Source organism: Uloborus diversus, chromosome 1 (genome assembly GCF_026930045.1).
Source record: "Uloborus diversus isolate 005 chromosome 1, Udiv.v.3.1, whole genome shotgun sequence".
Classification (NCBI taxonomy): Eukaryota; Metazoa; Arthropoda; class Arachnida; order Araneae; family Uloboridae; genus Uloborus; species Uloborus diversus.
The window spans coordinates 144,379,235-144,395,365 of record NC_072731.1 but is presented as its reverse complement, the minus strand read 5'-3'; the positions used below and the strand labels follow the sequence as shown (position 1 = coordinate 144,395,365).

Below are 16,131 nucleotides of genomic sequence, written 5' to 3'. Positions count from 1 at the left end.
CAAATGATTCAATTCAAGTAAGTACATCAATAATATGTAACTCAAATTCTAGATTTTCATTGCATTTATTGAAACATGAAAAAATGAAGAAAGGAAAGCCAGCAAGGGCGCAACTGTTCACGCATTCAACTGAGGTGAATCAGGTACAAACAAGAACGTTTTCGCAGTAGTCAACGGTTGCGATAGTTGAAAATAAATGCGAAATACAAAATACAACCTAGCTTTACATGAAATACACCGCCAGCTCACTCATTTCCAGTCGAGGACTGCAGTTTCGTGCTTATTAGCACTCATCAGCCCGGCATAGGAAAGTGACTGAGCTGGAGATGGAAAAAACATCCATGTTGTTTTTCCATCTCAGTCACTTTCCTATGTCGGGCTGATGAGTGCTAATAAGCACGAAACTGCAGTCCTCGGCTGGAAATGACTGAGATGGCGGTGTATTTCATGTATTTCTGCCTTAGCCCCGGCTAAAGGGCGGTAATTTACTGAATAAACCTAGCTTTCTTTTACGCATTTACTGTTTTTTCGTGAGAAATTTGGTTAGAACTATTAGTAAATAATTATCTTTGTAATCGATGCTTCCTTCCGGAGATGGAGTGTTGAAATGTATGTTTGTATTATTGAATAAAAAACCGTTTTCTTCCATCATAATATATTTGTTCCTTTTTTAAACGAAACGTTTCAGAGAGAAACTCTATTTTCAACGGTACAAGTGTCTGTAACATCAACAAATTTTTACAATCAAATTTGATCCTTTGTAATATCAATCACTGTATATTCTTTATATTTCAAAGTTGTGAAATTGAGATAAATTATCAGTGGTAAAATTATATAAACAAATCAAAGTTTCGATTTACATTACTTTGGTAGAATTCCACTTTTAAAATTTTTGGATCCATAACAATATCGTCATTTTTCTTTAGAAATTCACTAACACCGAAAACTCGACCTGTAACGAGGTACAGACAGGCATTTATTTATTTATATTGAGCTTTTGAATTGAATTTTTCAGTGAATCCAAGTGTGAATCCAAATGGATTCGTATTCACAGATGTAAATCCGAAATGATTTGGATTCATAGGTCTGAATCTGAATAGATTCGGATTCGGATTCATAGTTATGAATCCGAATTCCGGATTCGGACTCAAACTTGCAAATATGAATCTATTCGAATTCACACTTGTGAATACGAATGTATTCATATTCGGATTGACACATTAAGGTACTGTGAATCAAATTCGGATTCGGATTTACGAATACGAATCTGCCCATCTCTACCTGCTAGTATATGTATTGGAGAAAAATTCAACTAGAACCGATTGCAACCTGCCTGCTTGCTGAGCAGGTAAAAAAATGAAGGGGGAAGGGCGAAATGCTTGATCGAGGTCATCCCTTTTCTAATCAAAGCAGATAATTTTTAATTTATTAGTATTAAGCAATCATTTCTTGAAAATACAGATTTTCTTAAGATAAAACACTTATTAGAAGTAAGTCATGCACAGTAAAATTAGTAAAAGCCATGATATATAAAATTTTCAGTTTTAAAACTTGTTTATGGAACAATTTTTCTCTTGGAAGTCTTTAAATTATGTCAGTATGTTTTTTGAAATTAATAATCTATTGATTCACATTTATTTATGACTGCTAATAGTCAGGGGCGCCCAAATTCAAATTTTTGGGAAGGGGGGAAATTATCAGTTTACCGGATAAAACTTCAAAGTTTACCGAATATCAAAATACAAGCATTGTACTACTAGAAGTTTTCTAAAAATATCTGTGACTAGCAATAATTTAGTAGTTACTAAAATTATACTTACAAAAATAACATAAATAATCAGAAAAAAATAAAATATTAAATTAAAGTACTTAAAAATGAATTTACCAGACATTCCGAATTTGTGAAATATGTAACATTTACGGACTTTTTAAAAATTTTACCTTTGAAAATTCCTTGATTTCTGTATTTTATCGATGTCCAAAACATCCGTAGTTAATTCTTCAGAATAATTTTATTTTCTAAAATCTTCATTAACTTATGACACAGCTGAGAATTAATGATAATTTTTATGAGTCACTTGAATCAACACGAATGACTTAAAATTTTCGCATTGAATGCGTTCGGCAAAATTAGAAGTCTGAAAGTCCTCAACTACACAATAAGACATATAAGGAGGGCTAAAAATAATTCTAAATACATAATTATAAACATGGGCGTACTGGCTGACTTTGGCCCAGTCGGCAAAAAAGTATTTTGGCCCACCTCTGTAAATTAAAAAAGTTAAATTAACCAGTACTGGATCTCGATTCCTCCGAGTTGAGCAAATACACATTAAACTACCGCTAGTTCCTATTTTCCTTTAAGTTTCTAAATCAAGTTTCAAAGTTCAAAAAAAAAAAAAAAAAGAAAATTGTGAAACGTAAAATAAAACTAACACTGACACATTTTTATGTGTCTTCAAAGAATAATGCTAATGGTTATAAATCTGAAAAGACGCATCTTTAAGCATTATATACTGACAACATAGGAAGGACACGAGGAAAAGGAGGAATCAGGTAAATTCCTCCGGAATTTTTTCAAAATTGGTTGATCTCTATATAAGTATAAGGAGAAAAGAATCGGGAGAAAGGGTTCCAGTTCCCTTCCGAAGAGATATTTTCAAAGTTGATATCAAAAACCGCAATTTTACTATTTTCGGTAACGTTGAGAGAAGGGAAAAGAAAGGGTTCCCCCACGATTTTTTTTCCTTAACTCTTTTTTTTTTTTTTTCAAAATCGAAGTCTATTTTAGTCTATTTTTGTTTACAATAGAATGTAGAGGGCTCTTCCCAGAAATTCATCGAAATGGGAAATTTTAGAAACACAATTTTAAGTTACCCTAGGTAAAATTAATGGAACGGGGAAGCATCTGGAGCTCTCTACGAAGACGTTTCGACTTTGAACTATCAAAAAACGCAAAACTATCATTGGTAACGTTTGAGAGAAGAGGAGGCTCAATGATCTCATTTGGAAGCATTTAAAAACTGAAGTATACTCTACCCAATTTCAAACTATATTTAGTAGAGAATCCGGCGACCCTCCTTCGGAATTTTTCGACACTAAAATTTTAAAAACATAATCTTATACTATATTTGAAAACATTAAAAGGAAAGGGAACAGGTTTCTCGAATGCTTCCCCAAGATTTTTTAGGAGGGCGCCGTGCCCTTTCGCTTTTAAGCTAATCTTTGATCCTTAACTTGATCAAACCTCCATGCCCCTTAAAAGTTCAAACAAAACTTCACAAAAGCGAATATTTTTTCAAAAGGTAAAGATTCACGCAAGCCTGTCCTTGAAGTCACTCCCTCATTTCAATAACTTCAAGAATCTGGTTAGAATGTATCTGAATGTTTTTTGCATTACTTTTAAAACTAAACATCAAAAAACTTTTCAATATTTTAAAAATAGTTACTATCGAAAACACATGAACTTTGTAAGTACTTAGAAAACCAAAAATTAAAAGAAGCACCCTTTGTGTTTTACACAACTTCTCTTAAAAAGTACCCTTTTATCTGAAAGCGCACAGCCCGTTTTTTGTCCTGGGGAAACAGTAGTTCTCTCTGGGCAATTTTTTTTCTGAAACTGAATTCAATTTTAGGATATAGTGCAAATAAAAGGGTTACAGAGCTCTCCCACGAAAATTTCAAAAAATGAAATTTTAAGCTATATTTTTAGTGATTTAAAGGGAATGGCGAAGATTCGAAGACTTGGTCTGGCAATTTTTCGGTACTTAAATCTGAAAAACACAAATGAGGGCCTTGATGCAAGAACCAAAAACCAGGTAAGTCCAGACTCACTCATCTTTGGTAAGACCAACAAATACCATCAGTGTCCGGTTGTAAGGCTATCTTTCTTACAGTATTTATACCAGAAAACAGAGGTCTGAGCTTACATCTGTGTCCCGTTGAACTTCTGTTTTCTCCACACGCAAAAATGAATTTAAAAAAAAAAGGTTGAACTAAACTGGTTCGCTTGCATCAATGTCCACAATTTTAGACTTAAGACTATCGTTGGTGACTTTAGGACTACAAAGGTACCTCATACCTGAAATACCTCAGTTACTCTGCTAAGTATAAATCTGGCCCTGATTACAGCTAATGTTTTTCAAAAAAAGAAACCTTGCCCCCCCCCCCTCCCTGCTCCCTTGGAACTCAGTCTTGCCTATGTGCAGGAGCTCTCTCTTCTAAGTCGAAATTTTGTCCTGTTTCAGATTCAGTTTATCGTAGTCCAGACTTGTTTCCCCGTATGTGATTCTGAGATGAAAATGCTCGTATAGCGATAATTTACAATAGATCAATGAAATATCTTGCCACCTGACAGCATTTAGTTGAATCTGTCACAACCAGTGAATACCTACTACTGAAAATCTCAGATTTTGGAGTGGCCACTAATGGATCTCAAATTCGAAGTTCGGGAAAAAATGGATTTAAAAAAAAATTGAAAAAACAAAAACCGAAATTCTGGCATTTTTAGAAAATGGGACGATTAAGGAATAGTTGGGATATAATACGCTCATTGAGTTTTAAAATTGAAATTAATATTGTAAACCCAGTTTAAAAAATACACAAAATATGCTTAACTGTGACCACTACTAGTGCGTTTACCTTACAGTTTTAAAGAAATGTCCAAATCAACTTTTAAGCAAAAAAGTTGCAGAAGCTTCAGTAAATTTAAGAGAAAGACTTGATCTTACCTCTGATTCTATGTATGTCTTCATTTAGTTTCGAAAGCACAAAATTAGCTAAAACATGAAAGATAAAAAGAAAAAATCACTTGCCAAAATCTGTTAAAACTATAAGCATAAAAAATATTTAGAAAGATGTTTGATGAGATCTAAATGCCAGCCAGGGTTGTATACCCTTTTGAATACTCACCATACTAGGCGGGGGGGGGGGGGGGGGGTCCAGTGTTCCGGTTTAACATTTCAGAAATCTGTCAAGCCTAGCTATAGGGCAGGTGGTATTAACCCACTTTAACACATAAAGAAATTCCAAGAAATTTTGAACATATCGTTACAAATTCTGTAAATAGTAATTATTTTTATGATTAATTTGTTGTAATCTGGCTAAATTTGGCGTTTATTCTATTATTTTTCATCTAAAATTGTCTTAGTAACGTAACCTGTAAATAGTTTCATGTAATGAATATACAACCCACTTACATTCGAATGAAGTATATGGTCCCTCCATTTCTGAACGATAAGATTTGTGAACGGAATAAAAAGAAAATATGAGAAACTGGTAGAACGAAATAGGGTTTTCTGGATATTTCTTTGCTGAGTATAAAAGCCGTGTGGCATTTAAATGAGAGTGAGTTTTTGCTTGTGAATCGTATCAGCCGTGCGCTTGAGAGCATGTATTTAGCGCTGTGTGTATTAGCCTTTGCGCTGTGTTTTTTCGTATTTTGAAGTTAATACGTGTGTGACCGTTGAGTTTACGGTGTTAATTGATATTTGCCTAATTGCTATGGTTAATTTAGAAGTTGCTAACGATATTTCTCGTACATAGTTGTAAATAAATCTCCTGTGTTTTCTCAAGAATTGTGGCGTCATTAAAAGAAAGTTTGAAGTTGTAACAATATAATTGCATAAGGGGCATTCCAAGGTATTTTTGACATTTATGTAGAGTCCGTAACGTAACCTTTTTTGCCATAACTTTTTAGTTTACTGTTTGATTAGCATATTATTTTATTTTGATCTTTTCCTACCAACACACCAGCTCAAATTAAAATTATTTGCAAATCAAACGGTAAATCAAAAAGTTATGGCAAAAAAAGGTCACGTTACGGACCCTACATAATTTTAAAAATACCTTGGAATGCCCCATAAACTAACTTATTCCTCGTCGATCCATTTTTTAACACGAATCAAAAACAAATTCTTCTTTCTTTTTCTCCCACCTCTACTTTTTTCATTCTTGGCCTTGAAGATGAAGCAAAAAATTGTAAAACGTTAAAAGGTGGTCACGTATGTACTTTCAGAACACAGCATCGTGTGCCTATGAACGCATACGATGAAATTGAATTTAAAGGAAATCAGATTACATTTTTGCATTTCACATACTCGTACAATTAAAGCCTAGGAACTTGAAGGATTTTGTGAACACGATAGATTTAAGTTGCGCCAGTCACCGTCAGCGATCGTGGAGGAGCTTCGACCGGCAGGCATCGAACCCACTCTACCCTCGTGTCCATCGATTTACCGCTCCTTCCATCACAGTCCATTTAGATTTATGTATATTACTATATCAGACCCTGAAGTGGTATTTTGGAGGAAAAAAGTAGGAAATAAGGAATCAAAAATTAAAAAAGTAGGAAAAGTAGGGAAAAATTCACTTAAAAGAGTAGGAAAAAATAGGAACAGATAGAACTGAACACTCGTCAAGAGGAAACAAATTTAGCGTAAACTTTATTTCTAATGTAAAATAAATTATTAGTATTTTTTATTTAAAATTGTCCCAAAAATAAACTAACAGTACTTTTGAAGTATTAAACGGATTTAATGAAAGACCGAGTCATAAAAACAAAACGAAAGAAAAAAAGCTGATAATTTTCAGTATGAAAAATAAACTGGTGGAAACAAAGATATTAAATACAAAAATATGAAAATAAAATCCAAACAAAGAAACACCTTTCAACAATACAGTAATAAAAATTTAAGTGTAAAAGAATAAATTACGATAAAGCGATCGCAAAAAAATAAAATAATAATAATAATAATAAAATTCATATTTTGGTGTAATAAAACAATTTTTGTTAAAGATTAGTTTTGTTAAAACGAAAACATTCCTTCGAGAGCATTCATTTATCATTTGAAAATACTAGTTTTTTTAAAAATAATCAGAAGCTGACATGCTTTCTTGCATAAACAGAGGCAGATGTTTGAATTTGAAAAAAAAAAAAAAAGGAAAAAGATTGAAAATGCAGAACTGAAATAAATTTGTTCTTAAATGTGGGACATAAAATTTATTATAAAATAATTAAACTAAATAATAACGAAATAAAGGTTTGTATTATATTATATATTTTTTAGCATTCAACAAAATTTTTGCTTCAATAAAACACAATTTTTGTATAAATTCTCTAATATTGGGATGAAAAAATACTTGCACATATTTACATTATATGTCCATCGAAAGCTCTGATTTTTCTGCTGAAGATGGCACCTGTTCGAAATTTCTAAGTAGAATAAAAAACGAGTTATGAGCTTTTTAGATCCATGTTTCGAAGGCTTTCCTCAACTCAATACAGTATTTAGTGTATCATCTCAACTCCCTGTCGATAGCGACAATTGTTGTATTGTTGACTTTCTTTGCTTTTCGTGATTGTTCAAGGCTTTTCTCAAGTCAATTCTTGAAGTAAGATTTTTGCACAAGATTGGCAAATAATACATGATTTGGCTGATGATTTTCCATTTAAACGGAACTTTAATGTAATTAATGGTTTTTATTATTATTTATGCTGATTGAACACTTACTCATTATCCAAACAACCAGCAGATCGCCAAAATTTTTACAGAAAGATTTCCGTAGCTGATGCATTTGGCAGTTTTTTCAACGTTGCTGTTTTTGAAGCCGAAGACTACGTCATAATGTTTCTCAGCTTTCACCATGTAAACAAAATATCGCCAATCAAAGAATTTTCAAAAGACTTTTTTTACTGTGTTAAATAATCCAGCAACTAAATTAGGCAAATCCATAAACAGCACAAAAACTTCCATTAATTTTCCTTTTTGCACAATTTCAAACAATCACCAAATTTTATTACTTATTTTGGTAACATTTCGGATGAAACTGTTTAGCGCCATTTTATGGTGACCAAAAAATATCTCAGCATCTGGCGACGATATCTCCTGTAACAAAAATTAATATCATATCGTTTTACAAAGTAAGGAAAGAATGGGGGAGCATTATCGAAGGTACCCCGAAACGACTTTCGCAAATTCGGTAAAATCGCACCAAGAGCCACAATGATTGAAATTTCCCGAAATAACTAAAGCAAGTATAAGGGGATTACGAGCACAGCTACTTTTTTTTAATCACTTCGTACTTCATTAGCCATACAGAGAAGGTTTAAGACTCCATGTTAAAAAAAAAAGTATCAACAGATTAATCTTTTTAAACATGAGAAGATTAATTTCATGTTTTTTAAATTTGTATATGTTTTAAATATAGTGCTTTCGGTTCTAAATCAATACTACTTTGTTCTTTATACTTATTGCTATTTTAGTTTTATGGGTAAGGAAGAAACTCGATTTTTAATCACGTCAAAAAGATGTGTTTTAAATTCTTTCACTTAAAACAGAAAACAAAAAGCAAGTAACGATTTTTTCTAATAATTATTACTGACCCAGGCAACGCCGGGTATTTTTGCTAGTAATAAAATAATTAAACTAAATAAATAACGAAATAAGTAAACTAAAGGGTTTGTTTTATTTTGCATATATATTTTTAGCTTTCAACAAAATTTTTTTTTTTCAGGAACGTCATTTAGGGGGGTCAATTTCTCCCCTCAATGGCTTTAGAAAATTAATGCTTAACTATACAAGTTTGTGTGGTTTTTATTATTTTCAGACAAAATGTGCATTCAGTATACATACTTCGCTAGCCATCCCCGGGGGAAAAGTCAAAATGACGGGCCAGTTTTAATTTTAATCAAGCAATAAAAACGAATATTGTTTTATTGGTTGGATGATTTTTTACCTCCTTCTTCCAAAATTTTTGTCACGGAATAAAAAGGAAAAAATCAATGCATGGTAAACACAACATTTTTACTCAATCCTCACCATGCAACAAAAATATTCATCTGGAAATTGTTCACGAAATTGAGAGTGAGGGGGGGGGAGCAACTCCTCGATATTGATGATATATCAGATTAGAAAATACCCATTAAAATGAAAAAGAAATACATTACATATTTGCTTGTGGCTCTAACCCCCCCCCCCTCCACTTTTAAAAATGTGAAGAAATAAAAACGGAATCTCGCATTTAAATTGATTTCCGATTTTTCTCCAAAAATCGGGAACATTTTGCTCATCTAGGTTTTGCCGAGGTGTTTTTTTTTTTTTTTTTGCAAATACACTCTTTGCAAGGAAAGAAACTGAAATTTTATAAATTATTTTTTCATGTTTCCTATTTAGAATGAACAATAATCATATTTATGAATGAAAAAGGTTAGTTTCTGCGATTATTTTTGAAGTGTTCCGTTTTTGCAAATTTCCGTTATATGTCGCTTTTATTTCGTACTAACATCAAGAAAATATGTACAGTGTACAGGTTTTTCATTTTTTGATTGAAAATTTACCTTTTAAAACGCAGGCTCCGCGGTGTTCCTTCCAGAAATTACTGTAGTCAGTCAATGAAAAGTTCAGGATCCGCTTGTTTCTTTTGCTTTTCAAAATTGAAACATGCAGAAAATTATCGGTGCGGCATTGTAAAAATAAGAATCAATGCACAATTAAAAGTGCTATACTAAAGAAAGAAAAAGTAGGAAAAAAAGGAAAAAGTAGGAAAATAAGGAGAGAGCTCTAAAAAATAGGAAAAAGTAGGAAAAATAGGAACTCTTCGGGATTTGTTTGTTTAAAACAGTAGGGCTGACGTCGGGGCGATAAAAAGAAAAGTCGATCATAAACGCAGCAACACTAAAAAAGTCACTTATGAAAATTTAACATTTAAACACGCAGACGCCGCGGTGTTTCTTCCAGAAATTACTGCAGTCTTTCCATGAAAAGTTCAGGATCCGCTTGTTTCTTTTGCTTTTCAAAATTGAAACATGCAGAAAATTATCGCTGCGGCATTGTAAAAATAAGAATCAATGCACAATTAGAAAAGCTATACTAAAGAAAGGAAAAGTAGGAAAAAAAAGGAAAAAGTAGGAAACCAAGAAGAGAGCTCTAAAAAATAGGGAAAATAGGAACTCTTCGGGGTCTGCTATATTATAAAAGTATAATGAAGGTGTCGCAGAGACGAATCAAATCAATGAAACTTCATACGTTGAATAAAAGTGCAGAACAACAACGACCCCTGTTTCTAATGGAGGGCTCACCTTCAATTTAGCTTAAACTTCGTTAAAACAATTATAATTCAAATTCTATTTGTTGTTGTATAATAATAATCTATATATATAAAAATGGAGTTTGGTAAATTTGTTCCCTAAGATCTCAGAAACTACCCGGCAGATTTGGCTGAAACTTTCACCGTTTGTTCAGTTTGGTACTGGGAAGGTTTATAAATCAGTTCGAAAAAAATCCGATTGACAGTTCCCTTTTTATTCCAATTTTAGTCCCAATTTTCGCATAAATGCCCCAATATGGGGGTGGAAAAAAACGTGCACATATTAACATTATATGTCCATCGAAAGCGCCAATTTTTCAGCTGAAGATAGCATTTGATCGAAGTTTCTAAGTTGTATAAAAAACGAGTTATGAGCTTTTTTGTTCCCTGTTCGAAGGCTTTCATCAACCCAAGTCATTATTTAGTGTGTCATCTCAACCCCCACGAATTGTTGTATTGTTGAATATTTTTGCGTTTCGTCTGACTTTTTGAGGCTTTTCTCAAGTCAAATCTTAAAGTAACGTTTTTCCACAAGATTGGCTAAAAATAAATGGATTTGGCTGATCATTTTCCTTTTAAATGGAACTTATGTAATTAATGGTTTATTATTATTATTTATGCTGATTGGACACTTGCTCACTATATCCAACTAACCAGTAGAAATATCGCCAGAATTTTTTCAGAAAGATTTCAGTAGCTGATGCATTTGGCAGTTTTTTCCACTGTCGCTTTTTTTGAGCCCAAAGACTACGTAATTCGCAACTCCAACGAACTATAGGGGGCACTTTCTAATGGCGGACGAAAAAGGTAAAACAAACGCACGTGGTAACGAAGAAAATGCTAATAAACCTGTAAATTTTGTTCGTATGCATGATTTTTTCGCTTTATTCTTTTTAAATTAATTTTCAAAGTATTGTTGATATTCTGGCTTTTGTAGAAAGAAATGAAAATTCAAGAAGCATTACTAAACGTCAAATATTATTGCAAACTTCGAAGTTCTAAGCAGCCATTTCCACGATGCTGAATTCGATATTTATCGATTCTTGATAAAACTAAATAATTATTGTGGCCTGAGGAAAATAACAATTAATGCTAGAAAATTTAATATGACATTACGAATTATTATCAAAAAAAATTATACTTCTTTGCCTTGATTGGCTAGCGCTTATTGTTTTGCATTTGTAGCTGAGTTATTTCTCTCAAATTCCCGAATCGGTTAATTTAAAAATTTTCTGTTTCGATGTTTCTAATTTCTGAGTTATGATTTAATTATGTCATGCTATGCAAATCATCAACAAAATTTTCACGGATATATGGTGGTAGTTTTCTTTTCAGTTGATCTACAATTATTTCTTTGTACTTATCGAATTCTGTTAATCTTTCTACCATTTTATTCCACTCATGATAAAAATTAAAAATGGTTGAATGGTAAACATGCGGAATCTCGCCAAGGGTTACTTTGCTCGCACAATACTAAAACTATAACCCTAAACAAATTTGACGAAACCTTTCAGCTGAGAATAAAAGCAATAAAATAAATTCTTTCTCGGTTAAAAATTTTTCATTTCGTTCAACGATAATATATTCAAGAAAATATTTTGCATACTGTCCATTCCAACTAAATGCTGCTGTAAAATATGGTTAAATAAATTAATTTAAGCTTAAAAAAAATTAAAAATTAATTTGAATTCTGAAATTTTGAATTCAAATTATGTTTTTCGCAATCACGAACTGAGACAGGACCCTACTCATTGGAGTTATTGTTTCTAGAAACGGTTCCTGCCCCCCCCCCCAAGCCTGCCTCTCCTCCTGGGCGGTTACGTGTGTATAGTTGTGTGTGTGCGCAGACCTGATTGTATGCACGTAGGCGTGTGTGAGGGTATGTGTGTAAAGTCGTGTGTGTGTATGTGTGTGAACGTGCGTGTGTGTAGGACATGGACGCCTCCAACCAGGAGAAGCAAATAGCTCAAAACCGGAGCAGCCGCGCCGCCAGCAGAGGACGGTGAGCGGTGGTGCTGCATAGGCTTCTGGTCCAAGTTGAAAAAGGCACAGACACCAAAAACGGTCAAATAAGAACAATAAGCAATCGTGATTGCTCAAAAAAAAAAAAAAAAAAACTTGAATTCTGAAATTTTTAATTCAAATTATGTTTTTCGCAATCACGAGTTGTGACAGGGCCCTACTCATTGGGGGCTATTGATTCTAGAAACAGCTCCTGTCCCCCCAAGCCTACCCATTCTTCTGAGCGGTTACGTGTGTATAGTTGTGTGTGTGTGCAGGCGTGTGTGTATGTGTAGGAGCGCTTGCGTGCATGTGTAGGCTTGTGTGTGTGCGTAGACCTGTGTGTATGCACGTTGGCGTATGTGTGTGTGTGTGTGCGCGCGCGTATGTGTAGGACATGGACGCCCCCGAACAGGAGAAACGGATTCCAGGAGAAATGTGCTCGGAGCCGCGCCTGCAGAGGCCGGTGGGCGAGTGGTGCTGGTGTCCCTGGTCCAAGCTGAAAAAGGCACGGACGCCAAAAATGGTCAAATGAGAACAATAAGCAATCGTGATTGCTCAAAAAAAACCCCCATATTCTTACAAATTCACACAAAACAATAAAATTTTTTACCTGCTATAACGTTATCCAAGTTTGTTAATCCAGAGTTTTCGTGTGTTAACGCTTTTACCATTTCTCAATCAATTCACGTTTTAGAAGGAAATAAGGAAAACTAACAATATTTCAAGCTCGAGAATACTACTGAGGAACGAAACAATTTCTGTAGCTGAAAGCAATCTAAGACACATCGATTGCATTAATAAATAATCAGAACAAACTGCCTGTGTTTACGTCAACAGACACACGAGGAACGCAATGTGGCAATGTTTTAGTTTTTTCGGCAGTTTTGTAAACCACCGCAAGGTAGCGTATTCAAGCGCTGGAGTTGCGAATAATGTTTCTCAGCTTTCACCATATAAACAAAATATCGCCAATCAAAGATACTTAAAAAAAAAAAAAAAAAAAAAAAATACTGTGTAAAATAATTCAACAACTAAATTAGGCAAATCCATAAACCGCACAAAAACTTCCATTAATTTTTCTTTTTGCACGATTTCAAACAATCGCCAAATTTTACTACTAGTAAAATATATTTTTCTAAATATTGTTGCACATTTGTTGCATTATAATTTTACATTTATTCAACAAAATTAATTGGAGATAAATTTGGCTCTCAGTGATGAGAGATTACTTATATATTCTTGAATGTCGCGGATGCGTGGCGAGTTCGGATGGAGAAACGATTCGAATGGAACTGCATATAGTTTCTCGGGATTGATATTCGATAGCGGTGGGATATTTCAGTAATGGAGCCGTTTCCAAAATTTTAAAACTATTTTTTTCTGAAAGAGCATGCTTAAAAACATGGGTTTTAACCATTTTTTAAATAATTTGGGAAAAATAAATATTTTTTTAAAAATTATTGATGCGCAGATTAAAATTCATTTTTTACGTTTCTGCACATGGCATCAAAAGCCATGAAATGCCATTCACTGTAGCCATTAGCGCATATTGCAAATTATCATAACCTGGAAACGCGGTTGACAGCAAAGCGTAAACATATAGCACGGCAATGGAGTAGCGCGCCAAAGTACATCACTTGTAACGTCATAAAGACCACGCCGTACTTCCAAAATCGGACATTAAAAAAATTAATAAAAAATAACTGTTGGGAAAATAAGAGTTTCTTTTGGCTCCACGTTATTATTATTATTTATTTATTTATTTATTTATTTTGCTTATTCTATCAATTTCAAAGATTAAAAGTAGTACTTTTGACTGAAGGAAACAACCCCATTCAGAAATTGGTGTGGTCCTCAAATTCTTGACTTGAATAATTTTATTTTGAATACCACGTTGCTTTGTGCTAACCCTTTGCAAATAGATATTTCCTTACTCTTTGTTTACGTATGCAAAGGAAAAACATTTTTCGAGCTGGCATTGGAAGCAAAAAATTTGACGCCAATGGATCAAGTTCGCCAATTTCGTAATTATGGAAGTTTTTCTGAATGAAATGATACTGCAAAACTCCTTTAATATGTAAAACTTCTGTACAAGCAATATTCTTTGTAAATGTAGGCATGACCTATGAATGCCATTAGAAATCTAAAATTTCCATCAGTCAAATGAACGAATCCTACTCGCGTCAACATATTGTTACAAATTCTGTAAATAGTAATTATTTTTGTGATTAATTTGCTGTAATCTAGCTAAATTTGGCGTTTATTTCATTATCTTTCATCTAAAATTTTCTTAGTAACATAACCTGTAAATAGTTTCTTGTCATGTACATACAACCCCCTAACATTCGACTGAAGTATACGGTCCCGCCATTTCTGAATGATAAGAATTGTGAATGGAATAAAAAGAAAATATGAGAAAGTGGTGGAAGGTTTAGGATTTTCTGTAATATTTGTGAGGACTCTTTCGAGGTTTATAAATAGCCATGCCGCGTGTTTTTGAGCCGTTGCGCTGAGAGCATGTATTTGGCTCTGTGTGTATTAGCCTTTACGCTGTGTTTCTACGTATTTTACAGTAAATACGTGTGTGATCATTTAGTTTACGGTGTTAATTGATATTTGCCTAATTGCTGATGATTGATTTAACTGTTGTAACTACATTTCCTATACATAGCTGCAAATAAATCTCCAGTGTTTTTCCCAAGAACTGTGTCGTCATTTAAAGAAAGTTTGAAGTTGCATCGAACGCGTAACAATTGGCGCCCAACAAGGTGCTTCTTCAGGACTTTCTTGGAATAAGAGTGACCTTGAACATTTTTTCATAAAAACAGTTTGAATTTGGAAATTATAGGAAGCAATAAACTCCGCAAAAAATAATTTGACTGCAAATCAAGAACAATCGAAAAGTGATTTGACTGCAAATCACGAACAACTGAAAAATGAATTAGCGACTAACCAAGAACAGTTAAATAGTGATTTAACTGCTAGAATTACCACAAGTCAAGATGAAATGAAAAGTAACCTAACGTCGATGAAAACCATGATGGGGAATCAACTAACCGCCATGGGAGACAAAGTCGATGCTCTGGAAGAAAAATTTGATACTATGGAAGAGCGCATCGCCAATGTGGAAAATAAGAAAAAGACAAGAAATTTACTTCATTTAAGGAAGAAATAATTAAGGACATGGAAAGGAGATTGGTGACCGCGGGAAGCAGCTCTGTACTGTTTGGTTCTCCCACATCGGTTGCTCGACCGTCCATTAAACTGACCACATTTGATGGGAAAACCTCGTGGCAGGTTTACAAATCCTAGTTCGTGATAGTGGCGGAAGTGAACGGATGGGACTCTGCCATCTTGCGTTATCGTTGCGGGGTGTCGCTGCGGACGTTCTACAGACTCTTCCGGACAACCAGCGCCTGGATTTCATTGCCCTCGCATCTGCGTTGGAGCTTCGCTTCGGGGAGAAATGCCAGAAAGATTTCAGTCGACTCCAGTTGAAATCCCGTTTCCAGAAAACAGGAGAATCCCTGCAAGAGCTAGCGACGGACGTCGAGAGATGGTCTCATCTGGATTTTTGTGACTGTCCTGCAGATGTTCGAGACAACCTGGCACTCAACTACTTCATCGACGGAGTTCGGGATCCTGAAATCCAGAAGGCCCTCCGGATGACGGATGTAAACGACTTGAAATCTGCTTTGGTGTAGGCGATGAAATACGAGGCCGCCCAAGAAGCAAACCGTGCAGATCGCCATCCAATCCGGACTCTGGAAGCTGATGTTCCTGATCCCAGGTCGTCCCGTCTCGCTGAACTTGAGAGACAACTTAGTGATTTGGCAAGACATCTGAACAGCATAAATGCCCAATAGAAACAAGAGCATAAGTGCTGGAAATGCGGTAGTGAAGGGCACCTGCGAAGGAGTTGTCCGGCTCTCCAAGTTACGCAAGAGAAGGAAATCACCATCACCAGAGCTCTGCAGATTTCCTCTTCTAGTAGTGGCAGTAATGGACTTTTCATTTACGCACATGTAAATGGGAATCCCT

The 16,131-nt window shown here is 34.4% G+C and overlaps 1 protein-coding gene across 1 annotated transcript in view; it reads right to left on the bottom strand.

Annotated features, from left to right (window-relative positions):
* LOC129216078 (uncharacterized) overlaps window positions 1–16,131 on the bottom strand; it is a 69,349-nt gene that overhangs the window by 35,179 nt on the left and 18,039 nt on the right. Inside the window, exon 3 of the mRNA XM_054850228.1 lies at window positions 4,731–4,778. Coding sequence (XP_054706203.1) covers window positions 4,731–4,778 — 48 coding nt within the window. The remainder of the gene's footprint in view (window positions 1–4,730; window positions 4,779–16,131) is intronic.